Source organism: Chelmon rostratus, chromosome 2 (genome assembly GCF_017976325.1).
Source record: "Chelmon rostratus isolate fCheRos1 chromosome 2, fCheRos1.pri, whole genome shotgun sequence".
NCBI lineage: Eukaryota > Metazoa > Chordata > Actinopteri > Chaetodontiformes > Chaetodontidae > Chelmon > Chelmon rostratus.
This window is the reverse complement of record NC_055659.1, coordinates 9,664,757-9,690,221: the sequence shown is the minus strand read 5'-3', so window position 1 is coordinate 9,690,221 and position 25,465 is coordinate 9,664,757. Positions and strand designations below refer to the sequence as shown.

General features: G+C 40.2%; 2 protein-coding genes across 2 annotated transcripts; both read left to right on the top strand.

Moving 5' to 3' along the window:
- The first annotated feature begins 298 nt into the window (after positions 1–298).
- Positions 299–17,756, top strand: smarcd1 (SWI/SNF related, matrix associated, actin dependent regulator of chromatin, subfamily d, member 1). The gene is made up of 13 exons (XM_041951156.1): positions 299–502; positions 4,497–4,672; positions 5,679–5,721; positions 6,799–6,921; positions 7,507–7,629; positions 7,814–7,930; positions 9,086–9,187; positions 9,318–9,479; positions 10,142–10,239; positions 10,399–10,534; positions 13,720–13,842; positions 15,226–15,327; positions 16,121–17,756. Exons 1-13 carry the CDS (start codon positions 317–319, stop codon positions 16,172–16,174), a joined length of 1,545 nt encoding a protein of 514 aa, XP_041807090.1. The 5' UTR covers positions 299–316; the 3' UTR covers positions 16,175–17,756.
- A 1,003-nt stretch (positions 17,757–18,759) lies between these two features.
- On the top strand, positions 18,760–23,999 carry LOC121618280 (glycerol-3-phosphate dehydrogenase [NAD(+)], cytoplasmic-like). Its single transcript, XM_041953685.1, has 8 exons — positions 18,760–18,881; positions 20,177–20,354; positions 20,466–20,606; positions 21,570–21,708; positions 21,954–22,066; positions 22,267–22,503; positions 22,607–22,713; positions 23,404–23,999. The coding sequence occupies exons 1-8, from the start codon at positions 18,835–18,837 to the stop codon at positions 23,498–23,500; spliced, it is 1,059 nt and encodes a 352-aa protein (XP_041809619.1). The 5' UTR covers positions 18,760–18,834; the 3' UTR covers positions 23,501–23,999.
- Positions 24,000–25,465: the final 1,466 nt, after the last annotated feature.

Sequence of the window (25,465 nt, the reverse complement as noted above, 5' to 3'; positions counted from 1 at the left end):
TGTAAAGTGACTATGTATAAATTAGTTATTAATTTATTCAACAACTCATTTTTGATTAATCATTTTAAATCAATTTGATTATGTAATGTGCTGTTCTCTATATTCAGTAATTAGTTATACTTAGTATTTTATGTTTAAGGTTTTGGATATGACTTCCAATAATCAGGACCAGTTGCTCATTCATCTCACAGTTTCACTGCAGTACCATCAGCATACAGCAGGGGCCGCTGGGGACTGGGATACACACCATCCAAAACTCTGTTCTCGCTCTCGCGGTAGCACCGTGCCTCCACCGGCGGCGACATTCAGAGAGGAGATGGCGGCCAGAGGGGGGTTTCAGACAGCACCGACGGGAGGTGGTGGTGGAGCAATGGGACCTGGACCACCGGTACCGGGCGCAGGACCAGGAATGGGCCCCGGGACTCCTTCTGGAAGGATGGGACCGTCGTCGGCCGCGCAGAACCACATGTACCGCTCCCCGATGCCCGGGCCTGGGTACCCGGTGAGATATCACTCCATCTTTGCTGCTGACGCGTTAGCCAGTCCGCTAGAACAAAGCCTCTTACCGCTGCATTGTCACTGGCGGCTAACGTTAAGCATCGTCACCGGTGCGGGCCACGACTCTTAGTAGCTGGCAGCCGGGCCGAAAAGTGCGTACCCGTCAGAAACGTTTTAACCGGTCACTTCGGGTGACTATCAGAGTTTGTTTGTTGTTTGAATTTGCTAACCCTCCCGCCTGCTAACATTAAGGTTAGCTAGTTAGTCACGGTAGCCAATTAGCTTAGCCTGCTAACGCCGCTAGCTGTTAACAGTGTTTCACTGCTTGCTTGCTTAAATATTATTTAGAAAGCTTTGAGTTGTTTCTAAATCGTTCGATAAAGTGAGACTTTGCTGTTGACCGTCGTACTTTAGAAAGTTTAAGCTTTCAGTGGATTCAAAAGTTAGCTTAACAGTTACAGCGCTGCCGTGCATTGTACACTCATGAATGAGTAGACTGCACAAAGCTACAGTTTGAATCACTGCAACTTGTCTCGTAAAAACGATGATTGCTCAAACTTAGACTAGAGTGCACCTAGAGTTTATAACCTACAAGTTTCTGTTTGTTGCATGTGAGCTGGTGTTTTCTACTTTGCAGAGGCGATAGCTTCACCTGAATGCGTAAACGTATTACACAACAAAATAACTTGACCAATATGCTTACAAAACAGAAATTTTGTTTTGAGATTTTCAGGTTTTTGCTGTGTTTTCACCTCACCTGAGAATCTTTTTTGTAGATTTAGAAAAATGCTTTCGTGTTACCAGTCAAATTTATTGTCTGATGTCAGGAATTCAAGAATATGGTAATCGTTTTTTAAATTGTTAGTTAAAAAAAAAAAACTTCCTATCCATAACAAGAGTCTTTTAAGAGTCAGCTCAACCTATAATCAGGAGTCTAATCTTTCCCGACTGGCAACAACCTGGTAACATTGGGGTGATTTACACAGGTTTGGAGATATCAGCTAAAGCTCAAGCTCTAAGCAGTTTTATTTTTATGGTCCAAAAGTTGTCTGAGAGAGCTTTACATTCTGTGTAGCATATCATATATTCTATCCTCAAACCCCTAGTTGAGATAAAATGACATTGTGTAGCTCAATACCATTTGGTCAGTGGGCACAATGTGCCAAAAGTACCACAATGGTGTAGTGGAAAAACTAGTGCGAAAACATGGATTCAGTGTTCATCTATTTGTAGTGTGAACTTTTGTTTGTCTTTGTTGTTTTTTATGCACAGTGTGATACGGTGTAGATATAAGGCTGAATTTCAGTGAATATAAAATGATCGGTGACCATAAAGGACTTCCGACAATGTTAGGTCATTGGTTCATTTGAAAATATGTTTTAAAGTTGTTCTATCCATTACAAAATTGAGACACTAACAGATGAAATTTATGTATTTTTACATAACCGAACCTATGTATAACTGTATTCTTAAACTGTATTCATCTGTGACTGGTGTCTACATAACGTGAATTTGGGCTAATGCAGACTGTCACACCTTAGTACAAAACCAGAAAATATTCTTGCTATCACACTAATCGCAAAAATTATAGCAAGTCGTGATAGTTGAGAAGATGAAATGAGGGAACTTTACTTTCATAAAAACAATTAGTATAGTTTATCACAATATTTGCTTTTTTTTTTTTTTTTTTTTTTTGGTCAATCTGCAAATTGTTTCCACTCTATATTTAAAACATATAGTGACTGATTTTACTGGGGTGCTCTTGTGTCTGTACAGCCCATGTGTGATGTTAAAGATTCTTTTTAATCTCTATGTGCTGGTCCATATGCACTTTACTTAGCATAGTTACATGGCCCTGCGTGTTTACTGTTGTTATCCTCATACATGCTGCTACTTCCACAAAAGTCATTTTGCAGATTTGTCAGTTGATAGCAGATTATGTCTTTTTTTAATATTCTGACTTGTGGTTCAGTGTTTTGTGTGGAATCATGGGTACATCTCGAGCTTATATGCTGATATGCTCTTAAAATTGCACTTTTGTACTTTATATCTTGATAGAAATGTTAAATCATTTATCACGGATCCACGGCATTTGTAGTGATTGCTGCTTAGCTACTGACAACCTGAAGCTTAGTTCAGTGAAAGGATGTTGCTTTTTTTCCCTCCAGCGTCCTTGACTGCTTTCACTCACACAAGCTGCCTTTCACAACATAGTCAGAGAGCATTCATCCCCTGAAAACTGCAGAACTCCAGTTGTTCTCAGGTAAACCAAGGTTATACCGATGTATAATGCGAAGAGCACTTACGATCAACATACGGTGCCGAACTGCCCACACTGCACTGTGTTGAAAAGGCAGAGCGCATTCAACTCGCCTGTATTGTTGAGTCGATGTCCGTCACTCTTCCTCCCTTCCACCCTCCACCATAGGCTGTGGAGAGAGTGCGCTTTGCTCATTTGTTGGACTGACTGCTGGAGGGAAAGCTGCAATCAGTTATTTGTCATTTATCTCTCATTCTCACCTGCACTCATGCAGTTAGAAACAAGAAGTCGCCTGTTTGAGTTCTTAGCACACGGCCTGGTGAGTTGGAAGTGGGAGTTGTTCTGTATTAACTTGTTTGAAGGAGCTGGCATGCAAATTGTAGCTACTTCTTGTAGGACCTGGCAGAAGCCTTAATATCAAAGTATCTGAATTTGATTTAAAAAAACAAAAAACAGTGTTTGTTGTTTTGTAATCAGCACAGAGCTCTTATGTGCTGCTGATTTTGAGCAACTTGTTTTGTAGTTTGAAAATGACTTAATTAATCTTTTACATCAGGAGATGTGCTGCTGATGTGTTGTTGCCGTATTTAAATTGACATTTCTACATTGAACTATAATAAACTGTGATCTGTTGTGATCCTTGAGTTATTGCAAAGATTTGATGATACATATCCACAGGACCTTGGAAATGCAGTTTCCTTTACTGCTAGCATTTTCAGCATTTTAAATGTACAACAACCAACCCACAAAGTAAATATAAAATACAGAATACATTATTTATTTGTTCATTTGCTGATTTGCGACCACAATTAGCTTATTTGGCCGCCAGTATCTCTTAGGAGGTGCAATGATGTCCACAGAAGCCACTGAATACATAGCCTCTAGGTTGTTTCTCATCTGTGACTAGTTTGTGTCTGTTTTCTTTGTGACTATTTACGCGTGTTGATTTCCTCGTTTGAATCGTGTTGTTTAACAGCGTCTTTGTTGCTATAGTGGGGTTTCATTCAGAAAAACATAAAGATGCAATGCAGTGTAGTTCCTGCTACAGCAAACAGCAGCCATTGTAGTTACAAAAATATGCAGTTTGAGTGTGCATGGAGGTGCTGCCAGGGTTCAATTATCATCCACTGTCAAAGAGTCCTGGGGTTAAATTATCATCAGCTCTCCTCCAGTACAACTGGCCATGTGCAGGAAGCCGCTGAGGCATGCTGTGTTTTTGTGACCTTCCACATGTTGCTTAGCGCCTGTACAGGGATGGAAGATGTGAGATATGCATTGACTAATTACACAACGTTTTAGCGCTGTAGCCGACAGTTATTCATCATTAATTAATTTGCAGTTGGTCTTTAAAATATCAGGAAGCGTAAATAATGCCATCACAATTTGTAATGCCCAAAGTGATGTCTTCAAATGTCTTTTTTCTCAGACTCAGACAGTTTAAAGGCCAAATTCAGTATTGTAATGTAAGATAAGAAAAGCAGCAAATATTCACATTTTAGACATCAGTTATTGTTTGAAAAATAAACTACCGCTCGATTACAAACCTGGTAATAAAAATGATCGCAACTGAATCCTGTTTGACATCTGCAAAACCTCAATGCAGTTGGTCAAATACCTGTGTAATCTGAAGTTTAGTGCTGTGAAGCGGCTTATGAAATAGAGGACTAGTGTCCAGAAAATCTTTTTTCAGAAGTTGTATGAGAAAAAACTAATAATTTTTCTTATATTCTCTGTGCAGAGACCGGGCATGCCTCCATCCAGCCGTATGACCCCACAGGGACCAGCCATGGGCCCCCCAGGATACGGCAACAGCCCGGTGTCTCGCCCTGTGATGCCTGGTGTGATGGACCCGTCTCGCAAGAGGCCGGCCCCCCAACAGATTCAGCAGGTGCAGCAGCAGAACCGCAACCAGCAGTAAGTTTTCCCGCTCATGCAGTTGCGGTGCTGCTTCACTTCAAAGATCAATAGTTTCAAGATCAATATTTAGAGCTAAACTTAAATTATGTGGTTTGTTGCATTAACAGTCGTCCCTAATGGAGGTATTGGGCTGTCAGTCTATAAAGGATTTAGAGTGGTGTTTTGAATGTGATCAGAGGTTTGTTATTTCAACCCTGCAGCTGCACACTCTCACACACCATCCTGCTTCTGTTGACTCCTGTTGAGATTTGATTGAAAAGGGACATAATTATGTAGCCTTTCTCAATAGGGGAAGAGTTATTTTATTTAAAAAATGTCATTACAGTTACTTGTTACTTGATAGATGTGACCTGAAAACTAGCCTTATTAAATGTCTTTAAATTTACAAAGAAAAAGCTCCGGCTTGATGAAATGGGATTTAAAAGTGGATAAAATGATTGATCGCGTTTGCTTTTCTGTTCCAAACAGATACAAATCAGGTTCTTGAACAGCAGTTTTGTTGAGTGTTACTTGAAATGATTACTTGAAAAAATGTAATCTGCAACTTTTTTGGTTTTTGATTGGATTTTTCTTTTAAATCTTTGTTTGAGCTAAAATGCCAAAAGGTCTCTAGTTACAGCTTCTCAAATGTGTGTATATATGCTGCTTTTCTCTGTTTTATATAATTATATGATTGTTAATATTGAAATGCAATATCTTGGATTAAGTGCAAAATGTCTATCACACATTTCCTTTTTCTGATATTTTATAGACGAGAAAATGAATAGATAACTTGGGAGAATAATCTAAGGCCTTATTATTGACATTTAAATGACATTATGTACCAGACTTAAAGAGGGAGAGACAGATGAGTGAGAGAAAGGAAACCTTTTGTTTCAGGACCTGATCTTGATCCCACTAGTCCTTAATATCGGGGACTGAATTATTGTGATTATGTTAATGGGTATTTCGCCACTCTGAGAACACTCAGACTCATTTTTGTTTTGTTAATTTGTTCTTACAGCACAAAGAAGAAGAAGATGGCTGATAAAATTCTACCTCAGAGGGTGAGTATTAATCAAGCAGTCTGTGCAAATCCATTAATTCTGGTCTTAATTCTGTTGGAGAGATTACATTTGCTTGTCCATATTAATTCAGGTGGCTCCAAACAAAGAAAGTTGGTCTTCAGTGGGACCTTTTTAAAGTGCTAGAGTTGAGGATGCGCTGACCTTAAGCATGTAAAATGACATTTGTAACGTTTCAGGCAGTCTTACCCTCTCCCAGTATGGTGGCGTCCATAATGGATTGAAGTTTTAAAATATGACAAACAGGACCCTCATTATCACTTCGTTACGTTAATTTTCTTGCAAGTCTCTGCAACATCAGTGTACTCAGCCCATATTATCATGACAGTCGTTTTGGTATTATTGGAAAAAGTTTGATGGTTTTCCATTATGATTGCATGTATTGGATCTATTTTCCTATACAGTGTCTTTTGAATTGAAACTCTTAGCTCTGAAATACATCCACCACTGAATTTCTGGACTGACTTTTGTTATGCTTTTTTAATCCTATAATACCTGACATTCAATGCAACAACTGAAACCTCCATATCACAAGGCTGCTTTAGTCTAATGAATAAACAAACCAAACTCACAAAATGTCAAGAAAGGACGCATTCTTAACCTTATTAAACAGAAAAATACAACCATACACCATCTGATTTCGTTTTTCTCTTTCACTGAACCAAGATGAGCTTAATTGCCTTGTTAACTCATCGTTAAACAGACGTAATTCCAACTCATAATAAACAATATAAAACACACCAAAACAGTCTTTGTTAGTCTTTCCACTGTGCCAGCAATCACCAGCTCTGTTAGGTTGAAATAAATAATTCAGTTTGATGTGAAAATAATCTGGCTCTGCATCATGTCCTCGCTGCCTCTCTTTGCCATTGCTGGCCTCTTTGTGCCACTGGGTTAGCTCGCTAGACGAGAGCCTGTCGCTGAGCAGTGGCTTCGCTTATTCCTCAGAGACCGACTGTTAAATTAGCAGAATAAAATGACAAAAATAGCCCAAAGCTATTACAATGTACTTGTTGGATGTTGCACCAGTAGTCACTGGTGTCTTTTGTTGTGTCCCAGATCAGGGAACTGGTCCCAGAGTCTCAGGCTTACATGGATCTGCTGGCTTTTGAGAGGAAGCTGGACCAGACCATCATGCGCAAGAGGCTGGATATTCAGGAGGCCCTCAAAAGGCCCATTAAGGTATGTTTCAATTTTAGTCGTCACTCCATCTGTCATTCCAGTTCAGACCTGAAATTAGTTAACCTCCCTAGACCTGGACATTTAATAATAAAGGTAAAGGCTTGTCAATCCAGTTCATACAATGGGTTTGAACCAGGCTCCAATGTAAAGGTGGTCTGGCTTTGAACCAGGTTTCAGCTCACATATATTGGATGATACTGCTATTTTTTAATTCTTAAAGAACACAAATGTTGTTTATCGTTTGTATTGACTGCTTTCCTATCCCAGTGGACAACAAGATGTGATTATATTGTAGGGGAACAACGTGCCAGGCTGATGTTTGACCGTTGCTGTCCTCCAAGCATCCTCATACAGCAAACCATTAAACTGATGTAATCTTAAATGCAGCTACGCGCTGCCACAGTGGATCTATCTCTGTACATCTAAATTGACTTAATCGGATGAAACAGAACTTGACTCGCAGAATTTTAAGGAGCAAACAAGTTTGTCCACCTGCGCTGATTGTCAGTGCTGATGTCAAGTCAGTGTTGAGTAAATGATAGCACGTCAATTTAAATTTTCGTTTGATTGATTGATTGTTTCCAGCAAAAGAGAAAACTGCGGATCTTCATATCAAACACCTTCAACCCTGCAAAGCCAGATGCTGAGGATGGAGAAGGCACAGTTGCATCATGGGAGTTGCGTGTTGAGGGGCGTCTGCTGGAAGATGTAAGCTTCTTGATGATATATACTGGTTTAATATTCTAAAATATGAATGTTTTCTGTGTGTAGTTTATTTATTTATGGCTTAACACTTAAAGTACACTTCCAATATAACAAGACTATGAAATGGAGAAGTTTTAACTGTCCACATATATCAATTTTACATGTTTCCATAACATTTGCTTTGCAGACGGCCGTGTCCAAATATGAAGCCACCAAACAGAAGCGAAAGTTCTCCTCTTTTTTCAAGTCTCTGGTGATCGAGTTGGACAAGGACCTGTATGGTCCAGATAATCACCTTGTAGAGGTAAGATCATTTATTTTATGTATCTGAATAAATACATTTGCAGATATTTACCCAGTTTTCCTGATCACTGTTTTGCTCGTCTATTTCTGCTTTAAAATTTTGCTGTTACATTTAGGGCTGCAGCTAAACATGATTTTTATTATTGATTTACCTGCCCATTTTTTTCTCGATTAATCAATACGTTCTGTTTCTGAAATAGCCGGAAATAGTTACTAGAAGGCTATTGTATTCTTCAGATTTGATTCCATTTTCTATATTTATATATATTTACAAATATGAAACCATCTCAAATGTTTTTTTTTTTTAAATGACTGAAACGATCAGCCGTTTGTCAGATTAACCGATCATTTCAGATATAATTATATTAGATTTTCTTAAAGCTTGTTAATTTTTTTTTGCCTCTTTCCTGTGTTTTTTTTTTGTGTGTTTTGAATAGAGACACAATATTGGTATGAGACTCATCTGCGACCCTGATGCCAAGAAAGTCTGGTCGCTGTCTAAAACTTCAATAAAAACAAAATGCAATTTGCAAACAAACTGTGTTCACTGACAACAGGTTTACAAAGTGTTCCTGAGTCCACGTAGTAGCATCCCTTATACAATCATGTGTTCACAAAGTGGTGAGCCTCACTCCATCCTTGCTTGTGAACGACTGAGCCTTTCCAGGATGCTCCTTTTATACCCAATCATGATACTATCACCTGTTACCAATTACCTGTTTACCTGTGGAATGATCCAAACAGGTGTTTCTGGAGCGTTCCACAACTTTCCCAGTCTTTTGTTGCTCCTGTCCCAACTTGATTGAAACATGTTGCTGCACCAAATTCAGAAAAAGCAGATATTTACAAATCAATGATTAAATACAGTATATTGTCTTTGTGCTGTTTTCAATTAAATATATGTCAAAAGGGATCAGCAAGTGATCACACACTGTTTAATGTTTTACTCAGCACCTCATCTTTTTTGGAATTAGGGTTGTAAATAAGATCATCTGATTTTATGCTGAGGCAAACAGTATTCTAATTACATTTACTTTAAAGTTAATTTCATGCCCGGAAATTTGTCCTTGTAAATGAAGTGTATCAGTTGATAGTTGAATCACTAAATACTCTGCTTACTACCTGGGTTATTAAAATGTCCTGTATGTCATTTCAGTGGCACAGGACTGCCACCACCCAGGAGACTGATGGTTTCCAGGTGAAGAGGCCTGGTGATGTGGGTGTTCGCTGCACCGTCCTGCTCATGCTCGACTACCAGGTAAATGCTCAGGGGTTTACCTGCCTCTTAGTTGTATGCTAATGATGCTTCAAACATTTGTTCATTTAGTGGGGAGGCTAATAAAAGGGACACCCAAATGTAATAACACAATCACCTTGCCTCAATCCAGCCCCCTCAGTTCAAGCTGGACCCCCGGCTGGCTCGTATGCTGGGTATCCACACCCAGACCAGACCTGTCATCATTCAGGCCCTGTGGCAGTACGTCAAGACCCACAAGCTCCAAGACCCTCATGAGCGAGAGTTCATCAACTGTGACAAATACCTGCAGCAGGTGGGTGGAGTCTGTAAGGTAATAGACCTTTTAAAATTTACGTTTAACTTCAGTGATACATTTTGTTTCTTTTTAAAACACACCAAAAGAAGCTTCTCCATTCTTTTAATCTGACGAATACGAGCTGTAGTTTGTGCATGAAGCTGGAATGATCGACAGTCACATAGTTGTCCTGGTGAATTCCTGCTCTTGATGTTGAACAGCCCGTCTCTCTACTATTCCCTCTGTCCTTGTATGGACACTCACATTCATTCTGGGTCACTGACAGGTTTCCCAGTACATTTTCTTCTGCTGTGCCAAGATAAACAGAAAAATGTGGATGCAAAGTTAACCTATGAAATATATTTGCGTGTTGGCTGTCTTTTAACTAAAACAGCGCTTTGGAATGTGGTAAAGATGGAATAAAGCCATTAATTTAAAAGCTCAGTTTTCCCTTTTTACAGTTTTATCCATTTATTAGAAATAGTCATAACAGAGTGTGATAGCAGAGAAACCAAGCACAACAAATGGAAGAAGACAGAGTGGATTAAAGCAAATCTTGAGTCTATACAAAAATAAAAAATGTGCCTACGTTAAGCTATAACTTAAGAAAGCTCAAAGGCTGCTCTTTATTTTATTTGGCCACCTGTCCAAAACATTCAGTGTGCTGGCTTCTTTTTCAGATCTTTGAGACTCAGCGAATGAAGTTCTCTGAGATCCCGCAGCGCTTGCATGCACTCCTGATGCCCCCAGAGCCCATCATCATCAACCATGTGATCAGGTAACATCATTACAATGATGCATGAGAAATGTCTCAATATTTGAAAGTTGTGCATGTATGGTCAGTGATAGATTTTCAGTTAGTATCATCACCTGCTGCTGATGTGTCCACCTACATCTATATACATACATCAATATAAATGTGCTGTATTTTTTATAGTGTGGACCCTAATGACCAAAAGAAGACTGCTTGCTATGACATTGACGTGGAGGTGGATGACACTCTGAAGACCCAGATGAACTCCTTCCTGCTCTCCACAGCCAGTCAGCAGGAGATAGCAGGGCTGGACAATAAGGTACAGACCCTGGCCCCACAGCTACCTGCTGTTTTTCTTCTTTTTTTTGTCCCAGAGAGTTTTAGGCAGACCCATCCCTGGCCTGTGAAACGAAAGGGAGTTGTTTTTCCTGTTTCCTGCAGAGTTTTTGTGCTTTTTTTGTTGTGAGGTTTTGATCTATTAAATTGCTAAATTCCTGCAGACTGCAGGACAACTTGCACTCCAACAAATGTCACAAAAAGAGAGGAAGTATATTTTTTCAGTTAACTAGTTTAAAAATGTGTTATGTAGTTTGTGACTGTGACGACTTACATCTGCTGTGTTGAGGTTATTTCAAGCATACTGAATTTAAATGCAGTATGAATGGGATGTTTTTTCATTGAGCCGAGTGTGTCATTGAACCACAGTTCAGATTTATTTTTCCCATTTTTGTGAGCCTGCTGAGGGCAATTTCACACATATCTGCTCTCCCAAATTGTTGCCTGTGAATTACAGCCTAATTTCTAACCAGTTTTGAGGTCAGTCAGGTCTTCTTGACCTCCTGTGAGCAGCCATTACCTTGACTGGGATGGCTGTAATCACATTGATAAGGCACGGAGCCATTCGCCTAGGAGACATCCTCCTGTGTAGTCTTTGTTCTGAGACAAGTAAACAATGTAAATAGAGAGAGCTTGTTTATAGTTTATAGGCGCCATTTGTTTTGTGGCTATGTTTTGGGTTTGGTGACGATCACTGATACACACCCGGTTCCTGCCGGTCTGCTATCAGAAACATTTTGAAGGAGAGCCTTTTATTTCTGTGTCTTTTGACACTCCAGAAACCATCAGAGCCATGTAAACCAGGGACTTGACAGGCTTTCCCGCCAAACACATTTTATACACAATACTTGTGTTTAACCCACATCATCAAACAACTGACTGTTTTTCCTCAGACATAATGACTTGCACTGTCTCTGTGTCATGAGACACTGTTCAGACAAGATCACATTTTTGTGGTGGGCCAGTCGAGGACCGGTCGTTCTCTTCATCCACCCTATTTCACAAATCAGCCAGCATTACACCTGTGGGTCTGATCCGATCATGAGGTGTCTAGTCTCCTTTCACCCAGACAATCAATGTGGATCGCGAGCTTGTAAAACAAGTATTAGACTTGATATTGAGTGAAGCAACCAATCATTAAGCTGACAGTTATGTCATTTCTCCTGCTGCAGTGATGTTCATTTGCATGTAAATGTGATTTTGCAGAAAAGGTTTGATTTATCACAGCTGTTCGTTATTTTTAATTACAAAGAAAACTTTTCTCACTCAACTTCGTTTATCTTCATTTTATTGGCTAACGATTCATTAAACCAGTGAAGAATGCTTTGTAATTAATTTTATAGCATTTCACAAAGTGGATGGCTCAAAGGTTCCCTGTGGAGTTTTCTTGTAAACAAACAAAAGTTATATTTATATTCAGTGTAGGAGAATGTGTTGAATGCATTTCATTACTCATAAAACACTTTCAAAGGCAATTTCTTTTTCCATTTTGAAACCTTTTTTACATTCATGTGTACTTGCTAGCAGACTTCCTCTTCCCTGCTTTTGTTGTTTGCTAAGTTTCCTTCTGTGTTACCACCACCTGTAGATCAATGGAATAGTGTGAAACCATTGCTGCATTGTGTATCACATCACATGAGACAGACTTGTGACAACAGCTCACAATGAGCTTTCTGTCAAGCTTTCCAGGTGCGCACCAGTCAGAAATGGTAAACAATCGGGGGGGTTGATGAAGCGATTGGAACCACTGAGTTAACAAATACGGTGTCTTGCATAAGTGTTCTGTTGGACTTTTACATATTTTGCAGTGTCATAACGTGGAATTTCAAAAGTGTTTTACGGGGCTCTTTTATTATTTTTATTATTCACCGCCCCGAGTCATTACTTGGTAGAACCAGCTTTTGCAGCAATTACAGTGGTAAGTCTTTTGAGGTATGTCTCTGCCAGCTTTGCACGTCTAGAGACTGCAACGTTTTGCCCATTCATCTTGGCAAAATACCTCAAACTCAGATTGTCAGATTGGAAGGAGACGATCTGTGAACAACAATTTCATCTCTCGCCACAGTTTCTCAGTTGGTTTTAGGTCTGAGTTTTAAACAAGCCATTGTAAGACATTAGCATTCTTTGCCTTGAACCATTCCAGTGTGTCTCTGGCTGTATGCTGAGATCATTGTCCTGCTGGAGGGTGTACCTCCGCCCCTGTCTCAAGTCTCTGCAGACTGAAACATGTTTTCTGTGTTTGGCTCTGTCCATCTTGCCCTCAAACCTGACCAGTTCCCAGTGCCTGTGATGAAAAGCATCCCTGCAGCAAGATGCTGCCACCACCGTGTTCCATTGTGGGGATGGTGTGTGCTCAGGGTTCAGCTTTTCTTCTTGCCTCTCTGCCGTGTGGACAGCTTCTCTGCCATAAGCTGTGGATCTTTCCCTCTTATTGGAACTTTTATCCCTCACCTGTTTGATGAGCTCCTCGTTCTTCATGATGCTGTTTGCTTATTCATGTTCTCAAACAAACTCTGGGGCCGTCATGGAACAGGTGTATTTATTTTGAGATTAAATTGCACACAGGTGGACTCTGTTAAACTAATTATGTGACATCTGAATGCAACGAGAATCGGACTCACGCAACACTTAACAGATTTTTATTTATTAATGATTTTTAAAACCATCTTATTTTTCTCCCCACTTCAAAATCATGGGCAGATTTTGTGTTGGTTTGTTTGTAACCCCAATAAAATACATTTTAATTGGCAGGGTCCTTACTACTCTTGTTTCGCCATTTAGCAAGTGGGCGACTGGACTTCTCAGCTTGACTAGCTTGTTTGTTAGCAATAGCTTGTGGCACATTTGTGTGCTCCGTACTCTTTTGGATGAGTAAAATTGTTTCAGCCAGTATAAAATGCAACTGTTTTGTCTGCTGGATGTGGATGCAAGCAACATATCTTGCGCCACACTCAGATAACTATACTGATACTGATGACCAGTGACAGTTGCTGCCTGGTACACAGAAGGTGCATGCCTGCGTACTAGTTATTTGCACCCCTGGTTATGAAGGAGAGACCTGTTCGCACTTTTTCTGTCAGTGATATTTCATTTGATCAATCATATTTCAGTAAAATACAGTTGATTACTTTAAATTGATGACCCTTCTCTTTTCTGTGTAATTCTCAGATCCATGAAACCATTGAGACCATTAACCAGCTGAAGACCCAGAGAGAGTTCATGTTGAGTTTTGCCAGAGATCCTCAGGGTTTTATCAACGACTGGCTGCAGTCCCAGTGCAGAGACCTCAAGGTGAGTCCATCCGTCATGACCTCACACTGAATCTTTTCTCTGTCTTTATCACTACAGATACCATGTTGCTTTTGCTTGAAAAAAAAAAATCCGCCTTACAGCCATCATACAGTATATCACATCTATTGTCAATGTAGTGTGCGCCCCTAAAAGTTTTGTTTTGTGTGCTTTAAATAAGAAAAAATGTCTCAAACTGATAAAATTTCACAGACAGATATGTAGGTGTGTATGTTCAGCAGTGCAAAGGCAAATCCCAAGAGGAAGTAATATCTGTTTCTCTTAACTTGAATCAAAGATCTAAGGATAGAAGATGACTTGTACTGTTCAGATTTGGGTTATTTGAATAAAATTTACTTTACAAACCTGTGAAACCTATGCAAATGCAGCAATCATATTCTTTAGACGTTATAACAAGCCATTAGGGACTGTAGGGAAAGAAGCAGAATAAGGCGAGGTCATTCTAGCAAATGGTAAATGGACTGTAACGACGACCACTCAGAGCGCTTTTACAACAAAAAGCAACACACACTGATAAGCCAGGCCACCTGCTCATTACGAGCATTAACACACTCATATCAAGAGCAATTTAGGGCTCAGTATCTCACCCAAGGATGCTTGGGCCCACGGCTGCTGAGGTCAGGGATCGAACAACCGACCTTCTGATAAGTGGGTGACCACTCTGCCTCCTGAGCCACAGTTTCCCCGGATGCAAGGAAAAGAAGCTAACCACCAACCCTGCACTGAAATCATCATCAATAGATAATAAATAAGTGTTTGTGAGAATGAAACACTCTCTTTTAACCTATTGACATGCATAAATGAGGAAAAAAAAACTATCATGAACGTCCCCTCTGGCATTTTTTTTAGTAATTTTTGACTTGAGAAAATTCTTTCAGGTTGGGTTTCAATCCACAGAGAGAACCTTGGACTTAATAAGAGAGGAGTTTATTACATAAGTACGTGGACATCATGCTCTGTGAAAACACAAGGCTCGTGCTGCTCACTCAGGTGTGACTCAGGAGGGCAGAGTCAAAATAGAGCGTGAAACATTTAATAACATGTCTGACTGGCTGCATGCACGCCTCCCCTCCGACCGTGAGCCGATTAACTGCTGACCAGCTGTCAACCACCTGCAGTGTTTGTTCAGCCGAGTCTCTGTGAAATTGAATGACTTCAGTCCAAAGCTCGCTGGCTGCTTCCACAGCAATAACCCAGTCAGCCTTATCCAAAAAGAGAAAAAAATCCTGTGACAGTATGTTTGTCAAAGCTGCAGTCAGCTTTTGATTCAGGCGCTTTGATAGATGTTGTTTATTCTTACAGGATCGTGAGTTCTTTAATTTCTCAAGTCGTGTCGTGTCTAATTGTGTCTTTCTCTGTTTACAGACCATGACAGATGTGGTAGGAAACCCAGAAGAAGAGCGAAGAGCAGAGTTTTACTACCAGCCATGGGCTCAAGAGGCCGTCTGTCGCTACTTCTACTCCAAGGTAACCCAGTTTTCCTCGACTTCATCTAACTCCTATAACTCCTGTATTGTGTCTGCAATATTTTTAGCCACATGCTGCCAGTTTTGACCCACACTTGATTGGCTCAACAACTGTCTGATGAATTGCCATAACAATTTAGTGCAAGCATTCACGTTCCCCAGAGGATAAATCTGGTTGCCGGTTTTTGATCCCCTGCTTTTTCCTCTAGCGCCACCATGTGGTTGACTTTTGTGGTTTTGAGTGAAATGTCTCAACAGCTATCAGATGGTTTGCCTTGAAATTTGGTACAGACATTAATGGTGTCCCGAGGACGATTTCAAATACCTTTAGTGATTTGCTGTAGATTGTGTTTAGAGCTAACTAACGAGAATTTTAATCATCGATTAATTTTTCAATTGTTTTCTTGAGTAATAATGAAAACAAAATTCTCACTAGAATTTGTCGTGGTGCTACATTTTTGCTTGTAAGGTATGTAGGTATTTATAATCGATTAATATGCTTGATTATTTTCTTGATTGATCAATTGTTGTATATTTAGTATTGTATATTTTTGCTATAAATGTTTTTCAGAGCCTGTGATTGAATTGATTTGTTTCAGCTCTTCATGTTAGCATGTTAATACGCTAAGACAGAACACATTAAACTCCTATCTCCTTGACATCAGGATGTTAGCTGTGTTGTTGTGAGCAGTTAGTATTGTTAGTGTCATTGTTTTTAGTCACGCCTGTTGTTGACCTTTTGTCAGAGTTGTATTCTTGTGATTAAATTTGTTCTATGTGAAAATGTCTTTCAGGTCCAGCAGAGGCGACAGGAGCTGGAGCAGGCGCTCGGCATCAGGAACACCTAAAGAAATTTGTCCACAGGCGGCAAATAAGGAGGCATGCTGTGCTGTCGGAGACTGTGTGTGTGTGTGTGTGTGTGTGTGTGTGTGTGTGTGTGTGCGTGTGCGTGTGCGCGTGCGCGCGTGTGTGTGTGCGCGTGTGTGTGATGTTCAAAGTGAATATCTCACAGAGTTTACTGACAAACTTAGAGAGACATAGATACTAGATGGCTTTACCGTTATATAGGATGTCCTTTTTTTTCTTTTATTTTCACCCTGCAGTTTGACGATTACTGCAGTTTGATTGCTACTTCCAATTTTTTGTCTTTGTTTTTTCTCCTCACTGCAGAGCTCCTCGAGCACAGTGTGTTTTCTCTTGCATGTCTAAGCCTTACCTGCAAGCATTCCTTTCATTTTGATACATTGTGCCCACACAAAAGTACAGATTGTACACAAATGAAAAGCAGAGGGCAGATTGTGCCTGGCAACTTTTAATGTATTTTGTCCCTGAACCTAAAAATATCTTAAATCAGTTGGAATGTGTTGATTCTGCCTTGGCTCTTTGTTCCACTCTTGGGAAAGTAAATTTACATTTTACACTCCTAACCCGGCCTCCGTATGCTTGCCCATTCAGTTAGATATTGATTGTGTTTGTAATCAATCAGGCTACTTTGCTTCACATTGGCTGTCCATGTGTCACATTGTCTTACGTTCTCATTGGTTATTTTTGACAGTTTGTGCCACAGTCTGTTGTACGAGAGATGTTAAAAAGCTCAGTCATGGCAGAATATACATCTTTTGTAGAAGTTGTTTTTCCTTTCCTTTTTTCTTATTATCAATGATCCTTGTTTTAAAAATATGTATTATATCAGTACTTGTCTTGTTAGCTAGTACAGATTATCAAGGAAGTAGCTAGTATGAGTACCTCTAGTCTATATAGTTTTGTAAATACTGAGCAGAAAAAACTGAAGATGGATGTGAAGTAAAACTGTATCTCTTATTCCGGCAGATGTTTTTCTTAACTCTTTGTCTATGCTCAGATAGTTGAACGAGTATTTATATTATTAATCGGCCCTCGTTGTCAGAGCACAGTGGTTTCGCTCTCCACGACATTAAGACGGCAGTCACGTTTGACGAACCCCGGTTCTGCGGGACAAAATGTTACACAGCATTCATGTCGCCTGCGGGCTGGGAGAAGTCCGACCTTCTCGCTTTTAGTTTTGTGTTAATTATGTGCAGAGAAGCCATAAACACTTGAACAAGCTGAGTCACACTTCTGGCCAAGCAGATCTGAAGAGTCGTAGCTTCTTTGTTTCCTGGCTGAAGACCTGACACCTGTTGAGTTTAATGGTTGTTTCCCTGTTGAAGGTAAAGATGAGTGTCCTTGCTGAAACTTTTGTGTGTGTGCATTTCATTAATGAATTCCAAGAATACACTAACTTGGGTTTGGGCGGGTTCGTGATTTGAAACAAATGGTGGGAACCTCTGGGGTATAAAACACAACACTGGGGGACTGTAGTATTATTTGAATCTGCAGACTTTTTTCATGGACCAAACCTATTTTTCTGTATGTTCTTATTATGTTATAATAAAGGATATGTAAAATGTAGCTGCTTGTGGGAGTTTCTGTGTCTGCCAGTGATTTTTGTGACATAATGAAAAACTTGTAGTCGTGGGTTACAATTAGGTTAGCTATTATTGATTTGTGTGGAAATTAGTTTGACCCATTCAGTTTGTTGTCACACAGGACACAACCAACACTCAGATCCTTCACTTTCGCACAACTACAACCATGGAAAAATACTGAATTACATTTAAAAGTATTCATTACAAATTCTAATTTGTAGTTTCAAGTTTCAGAAGTCGAAGCTTTTTCCGGTTATTTATAGTGATGTATCAAAGTATAAGCAGGATTGTAGCTGCTTGAGGTGGAGCTGTAGTTTATCAATAGTTTATCAACAGTTCAGCCCAGCGTTTCCAAAGCTCAGGGGCAGACCCCTCTTAAGAGACATCAGATAAATCTGGGGGTCTGTGAGACTGTTAATGGATTAGGAAGGAGAAAAAAGTTCTGCTGGACACAATTTGTTGTATGGACTTGATTATCATCACTGGATAATCTGTTTTTTTTGGGGGGAATACTGAAATATTTGTCCTTTTGGGGCTTTCAAAAGTCATTAAAATAAGGCCATCTGAGTAGTTTGGAGAGGAAATGTGTCTTAGGTGTGATGTCTGAAACATGAGAAGGGACCCCAATGAGACCGCTTCTGTGAGTTTTTTTTTCTGCAAAATCTTAATCGGAAAAGTATCATAAAGCATTATAAAATGGAAATACTAGAAATACATGTATACAGTATATATAATACAATACTTCGTTACTTTCCACCACTGAATTTCCCACTTGAGCAGAAAATGTTGAATGAAATAAAACTGAAAAATCATCATATTACCACAGTGACTCAAGTTGAGGACTATCGTGTTGCTGGCGCGTGCGTGCGTGAGTGTGTGTGTGTGTGTGTGTGTGTGTGTGTGTGTGTGTGTGTGTGTGTGTGTGTCTGACAGGCGGCCGAGCAGACCAACCAGCAGCAGAGGGTGTATCTGAGCCTCAGCTGTGTCCGGTATAAATACCTTTTGTCCCGGCTTCAGTCTGTCTTCGCACCGGCAGCAGCTCCTTCTGGAAGGTCAAACACATGATGGCAGCGCTGAAGAAAGTGTGTGTGATCGGCTCTGGTAACTGGTGAGTGAGGGGAGCTCAGGGTGTGTGTGTGAATGCGCTTGAATGAACTTCTTGGTCGCCTTTTCAGTGTAAAGTCTGAACAGCGGGTCTGTCAGCGGTGCGCAGTCGCTACTTTTTGCTCTCTGGACCAGACTTCACACGCAGCGAAAGTGTTGTGTGGCTGCTGTCTAAAAGTTGTCAAACTTGAGAGAAAGAAGGCAACTTTGGTCTTTGTTTACAGCAGATAAATAATTCATGAATGCAATAAAGTCCCCCTGCAGAGTGGGGGTCTTCTGAGACTACCACAGTCTGAGTTTGTGATGACCTTTGACGCCTCGACGCCGAAATCTTTATTAAAGAAGCAGCTCCTGGCGTCTATTATGCAGCAATATTTGTGCTGAATCAGCTTTCATGTGGTGTTGATGTCCCTCAGCCTGCATGACATTTCGTTGGGTCAGTGGTGGGACAACATAAGTTAAAGCAGCAGTGCCACAATGTAAAATACTCCAATACTTGTGCGAGAAAAAGTGAGGAAGTGTTGTTATCAGCAACATGTAACTTAAGCATTTGAAGGAAAAGTACTTATTAGTGGCCTTTGTCAATGTATATTATTATTATTAACATATTCATTATTATTAGTGATGCATTAACATGTGATTGAAATGCAGTAGCTGGTCAAGAAGGAGATTTTAGCTAAGTTGTATACATTTGAGTAGTTTAATTAGAAATGGAGTAGCAGTGGAGTAGAAAGTACAATATAATTACATAACAGCATAAAATAGAAATATTCAAGTAAAGCACAAGCACTTTACAATTTTAATGTGCTTAGACTCCACGACTGAGATCATAAGTCTAACTGATAAATGCCATTGTGCTTAGTTCATGTGATGTTGATATTCAACATAGTCATCATAATACAAAATCGTAATCAGACTCGCCTGCTGCCAAAACAATAGTCGTCTCATGTTCACCTTTCACCTGTCGCGTTATTCTCGTCTGTGAAGGTATGTTAGTCACGTGACGCTCGATTTCATCAGACTAATAAAGGTTACAGGTCATTTTGACATCTGTTCACTGTCAGGGAAGCTTTGTTTAATGTCTTTGAATCCAATAACTAGCTATCATTATTTAATATTAATTAGATAATTAGAAATATTTAAAATCAGCATTTCCTAACTGAAGACTGCACATATGACAACTTTCTGATCATCCTTTTCCTCTGATATCACTGAGGCACATAATCAGAACTGCCTATATCTATAATTTACATTTAACAGGAAAAAAAACTCTGACACTGTGCGTCCTCGTGTCCACAGGGGCTCTGCCATTGCCAAGATTGTGGGTGCCAACGCAGCCAAGTATGACAAGTTTGAGAAAACAGTCAACATGTGGGTGTTCGAGGAGATGGTGGACGGCCGCAAACTCACAGAAATCATCAACACAGACCATGAAAATGTGAAATATCTGCCCGGTCACAAGCTGCCCCCCAATGTGGTGAGCATGAAATCACTCTTTGATGACCAGTGGAAGTCACACACTGAATGTTTCTCTGTCCGATGTTGCGATATAATTGATGTTTCGCCATATTTCCGCTCTCTTCTTCAGCTGGCTGTTCCAGACTTGGCCGAGTCTGTGAAGGGAGCCGACATCCTGATCTTTGTGGTCCCTCACCAGTTCATCGTGAGAGTGTGCGACACCATTAAAGACCACATCAAGAAGGACGCTGTAGGAATGTCTCTCATCAAGGTGACATTTTTCTTATCTTCAGCCGCGTTTATCTCCAAGTTCAAGATCTTCCATTGTCGTATGCACAACAAGTACAGTGAAGCAGTCGCTGGCAATGAAGTTCTTGTTCTCAGGCTCCCTCCAACAATGCTCGTATGACACATATAGAAAGAAAATCATGCAAGTTAATGACGGATGAGGAAAAACAAGAGGATCTAAGACTTAAGACAGAAAATGATAATAATGATAACAATAATAGACTTTATTTATAAAGCAATTTTCTTAACAATGTCACAAAGTGCTTTATAAATTATAATAAAGATAAAACAGGATAAGGCAGATAAAATCATGAAAAGGTCAAGGACACGAACACAAACATTAACACAAGGAAATAAAGATAATAAAATGAATGAAAGTGAAATAATCAAACAATATAAAGTAGTGTAGTAGTTAAAATATGAGAATAAAAGTACACATATTCACCATTAAGTAACTCACTTGCTTATCAAAGCAGGCACATTAGTAGCACATTGGCTCTTTATTAGTCACTATAAAGCACTGATTTATTCCTTATTCATGACCATGTTCTCCAACTACTAGGCCATTAACTCAGTCTTCCCTCAATAACCTCCTAATTACTGCTTATTCATGGAACGTAAGGAAGTTTCTGTACCATCTTAATAACCTAGCTTTAACCCTTAATAACCCCCAGAATAAAGCATTCGCAACTGCTTTATAAAGTTGATGCATGCTAATAAGCAACTGGTTAATAGTGAATATGTGTCCCTTAAATGAAAAGTGTGACCAATACATCATATTTTATATATATATATACTGCAATGTGTGCAGGTATAAACAGGTAAAGTATATATTATATTAGAATACAAAGTTCTTTCTCTTACAGTCTTTCACAGTGTGCTTAGAAATGGGAAGTCTGAGATGCGCACAGATTTTCATGATTTCGTGCTTATCTGCGTGCTCTAGGGTGTCGATGCGGGACCAGAGGGTCTGAAGCTGATCTCAGAGGTCATCCGAGGGAAACTGGGCATCACCATGACGGTCCTCATGGGCGCCAACATCGCCAACGAGGTCGCTGAGGAGAAGTTCTGTGAAACAACCATCGGTATGGAGGACAGGTGGACTCCTGATAAGTTTAAGTCTTGAGTTAGATGCCTAAGCCTTCTTTTTGTGTAATTTTGAATGAAATCCTTATTATTTAACAGGGAACATCCTGAAATTTACATAGTAGTTTGAAAAGTTTTGACAGTGTTAATTATTCAGTCTAGTTAAAAAAAATGCATATTTATTGTTTGAAACAGTATATACTATGTAAACTGATATTGATTTATTTCTTATTTTTGGACACAGGGTGCAAAGACAGGGCTTACGGGCCCATGCTGAAGGAGCTGATGCAGACCACCAACTTCCGTGTGACCGTGGTCGAGGAGTCTGATGTTGTGGAGATCTGCGGGGCTCTCAAGGTCAGCTTCTTTCCTCCTTCAAACAAACCCACTCCTTGATTTTCACAACTGCAATGGTGAAAATTATGTGTCAAACTTTAAAGCTGCATGTTTAATAGAAACGTCATGAGGGTTGAGTACAACCTTACATCAGTGCTAACCCTGACCTTTAAGAAGTGCAGCACAGTAACAGCAGCATCTCCTCTGCATTGTTGCCGCAGAACATTGTAGCTGTGGGAGCGGGTTTCTGTGATGGCCTTGGATTCGGCGACAACACCAAGGCAGCAGTGATCCGTCTGGGCTTGATGGAGATGATCGCCTTCGCCAGGGTCTTCTGCACAGACTGCCCCGTCTCCCCCGCCACCTTCCTGGAGAGCTGCGGCGTCGCCGACCTCATCACCACCTGCTACGGTGGACGCAACCGCAAGATCGGGGAAGCTTTCGCCAAAACGGGCAAAGTAGGAACAGATATTGTCTCCTGCTGTGTTTCTCTATCACCTTTTTTTATGAAAACCGTGATTGTGTAATACCAAAATGACACCCAGCGTCTCTCTGTTTTAGACCATCGAGCAGCTAGAGAATGAGCTGCTGAACGGCCAGAAGCTTCAAGGTCCAGCGACTGCAAGTGAGGTGCACCAAATCTTAAAACAGAAAAACATGGTGGAAAAGTAAGTTTGCCTCATATCTTATTTGGAGGATTTTCATGGTCATATAATGTTTTTCATTTCTGCAATTACAGATTCAGTGAATAATAATATTCATTGTGAATATGAAGCTACAGCGTGGCAGCTGGTTAGCTTAGCTTCGCACAAAGGCTGAAAACAGGTTGTTCTGCTCAAAGGTAACAGAATCTGCATACCAGCATCTGTAAAACTCACTAAATAACATGTTTCACCTTGGTTATTTATTCCATACGAAAAAAAAGTGTAAAAGTTATGTGCGTAAGTTACATCCTCACCAGACGTAGTAGCTTCCTGGAGTCTTGCCATCGCTTTGAACCTGCCAGACAACCTGCAAAGACTTCAGGAAGTCTTGATAAATCCAAAACTTGTTGCTTTTAAACTTCATTTTTTCCACAGATTAAACAAACAGATATAATGTGTTAATTCGTGAGCTTTAGAGGCACTGATAGGTGGATTTTGTTACCTTTAGACAAAGCCAAGATAGCTTTTACTCCTGTTATGCTAAGCTAACCAGCTGCTGGCTGTAGCTACATACTTTAGCCTACAGGTGCGAGAATAAGTACCAATGATCTCATCTAACTCTGAGCCAGGATGTAAATGACCGTGTTTCCCAACATGTCGACCTATTCCTGTAATAATCTCCATAATTCTTAAATCCTTCTGTTGCCCCTCCAGGTTTCCTCTCTTCACTGCTGTCTACCAGATCTGCTTCAACAGCCACCCGGTGTCAGAGTTCATCAAATGTTTGCAGAAACACCCAGAGCACATGTGAAGGACTGATGAATGGGTGGAAGCTGGGAAAGGACTTTTACACTAGAACTGCTGTATAACCCAGGTGATTGTGAGGCGTGGAGGGGGGGGCAGGGGAGGGGAACAGAGTCGCCATCTTTGCCTGAGCATCTGTGTTGACCTGCTTCTGTTCCACGACCGACACTAACTCCTGTTTTTACTGATTAGAAACATAAATGTCACGAATCGTTGCATAAATCTACCGAGTCTTAAAAGTTTAAAGGCTTTGAAATACTCTGCCTCACATAAGACACAAACCCCGACCTGAATGTTCTGAAATGTTGCTTCATTTCTTGGTTAAAGGTGCCTTAACTTGCCTTTTTACTGACATGTATTTTGCAGTGTTAAACAAAGCACTACACGCACAACAGTCACCACTCCCACTGTGTTGTTTCTCTTCTGGACTTGTTAAGATGTAGCCAAAACTGCCCAACAAGATTTATTTTGGAATAAATTATTGAACTCGTCGACTTTGTGCCTTTGTTCACATTCAAATGTTTTATCTTGCTGGTAGCTGCCCTGCAGGATACACTCCAGCCTCCAGGCTCACTGTAATCTGACCTGAGCTCAGTCAGTCTGCCACTCTAAACTCTTCACCTTTAGCATTTTCTGCAGCATGTACTTCAACCTTTCTTTAAGCGCATGTCCTGCCCCAGTCATCCTGGGTGATGGCTGTGTTGTTCAGTATGGATTATTGATGTATTTAATTTGATTAGTTCACAGATGCGATCTCTTCCCACATTCTGTTAAAATGCAAGAAACAACTCTGTGTTCATTAACCACCAACATGTCCCATCAGTGCTCAGTCCCATGAAACACAGTGGTGGTTTCAGGCCTGTACATCCCCTGCCTTACCAGTATTCTAACAGGAGAACACTCAAGCAAGTATCCTCTCCATGCATGCGCTTTAATGCCACAAATGTGTGCATTTTTTTGAATTTCTATCAGCTCTGTTGCTCAGTTATGTCATAGACCATAAAGTTACATAATTTGCCACTTGTTTAAAATCTGATTCCCTTGCTGAAATCCCTTGCATAGCTATTGAGTCAACTGCCCTGTGAGATCTCTAATAATAACGCACTCCAAAGGGGTAAATGTCCATCTATATTTAGATGGCAGACAGCACTGCAGCTGCCTCATCTCTGCTGAACAAGACAGATGGAGGATGCCTCTTGTTGAACTTAAACACCATTGTGGCGCTGTCAAAAATCACAATGTGACTGTCATATTTCAGCCGCTTTGAGCTTCATTTCAAAGTTTGCATGTTTTAAATGAACAACTAGAAATATTTATGATGACTTTCAGTGGGGTGCAATGTATGTCTGAGCCCTTACAGAAATAAAGTACTCTCTACTTGCACACAGCATGCAGTGTTACATACTCCATACATGTATTACAATTTGTAATTGTAATACATCCATTGGCCACTTGGGTGTGCCATCATATCAATCACAGGCCCATCACACCTGACAGCCTTATCAACCTTTGATAGGGATTTTTTGAGAAAACCTGTCTAATCTGTCGGATTATTCATTGCAAATTGTAAATTAAATCTCGCACGGTATAATAGAAACCAAAAAATATACGTTTTTATATAAGTATCAGAGTACAGTCTGCCTGTCACAGAAAAACAGCAGGGATGGATGGCATACAAGCATGCACCCATCCCTTCAGTGAGGGAGGAGGGACTTGCCTCACTTCCTCAATTCCAGACCTCATCTCAGGGCGGCAGCCAAGATCTGTCAAGCAGGCCGGTGACGGCCATGATTTACAGGAAGTTGGATTTGTGCCTTCAAAATTAAAAGGTAAAACTGGCAGGTCCAAGAGAGTGATAAGAGCTGATTTTGAGTCTTTTCTGTTTTTTTCCAGTTAGTATGCTACTTCAAATGACCAGAACTGTCTCAAATATTTGTTTTTAGTGGAAAGAAATAACTAAATATGTAATTGC

Bases quoted from the DNA above. Each gene is read 5' to 3' on its own strand.
- smarcd1 (XM_041951156.1), top strand. From the start codon at position 317: ATGGCGGCCAGAGGGGGGTTTCAGACAGCACCGACGGGAGGTGGTGGT. The intron at 7,630-7,813 runs GTAAGCTTCTTG...TTTGCTTTGCAG, and splicing joins AGGGGCGTCTGCTGGAAGAT to ACGGCCGTGTCCAAATATGA. The intron at 9,480-10,141 runs GTGGGTGGAGTC...CTTCTTTTTCAG, and splicing joins GTGACAAATACCTGCAGCAG to ATCTTTGAGACTCAGCGAAT.
- LOC121618280 (XM_041953685.1), top strand. From the start codon at position 18,835: ATGATGGCAGCGCTGAAGAAAGTGTGTGTGATCGGCTCTGGTAACTG. The intron at 21,709-21,953 runs GTATGGAGGACA...TTTTGGACACAG, and splicing joins GTTCTGTGAAACAACCATCG to GGTGCAAAGACAGGGCTTAC. The intron at 22,067-22,266 runs GTCAGCTTCTTT...TTGTTGCCGCAG, and splicing joins AGATCTGCGGGGCTCTCAAG to AACATTGTAGCTGTGGGAGC.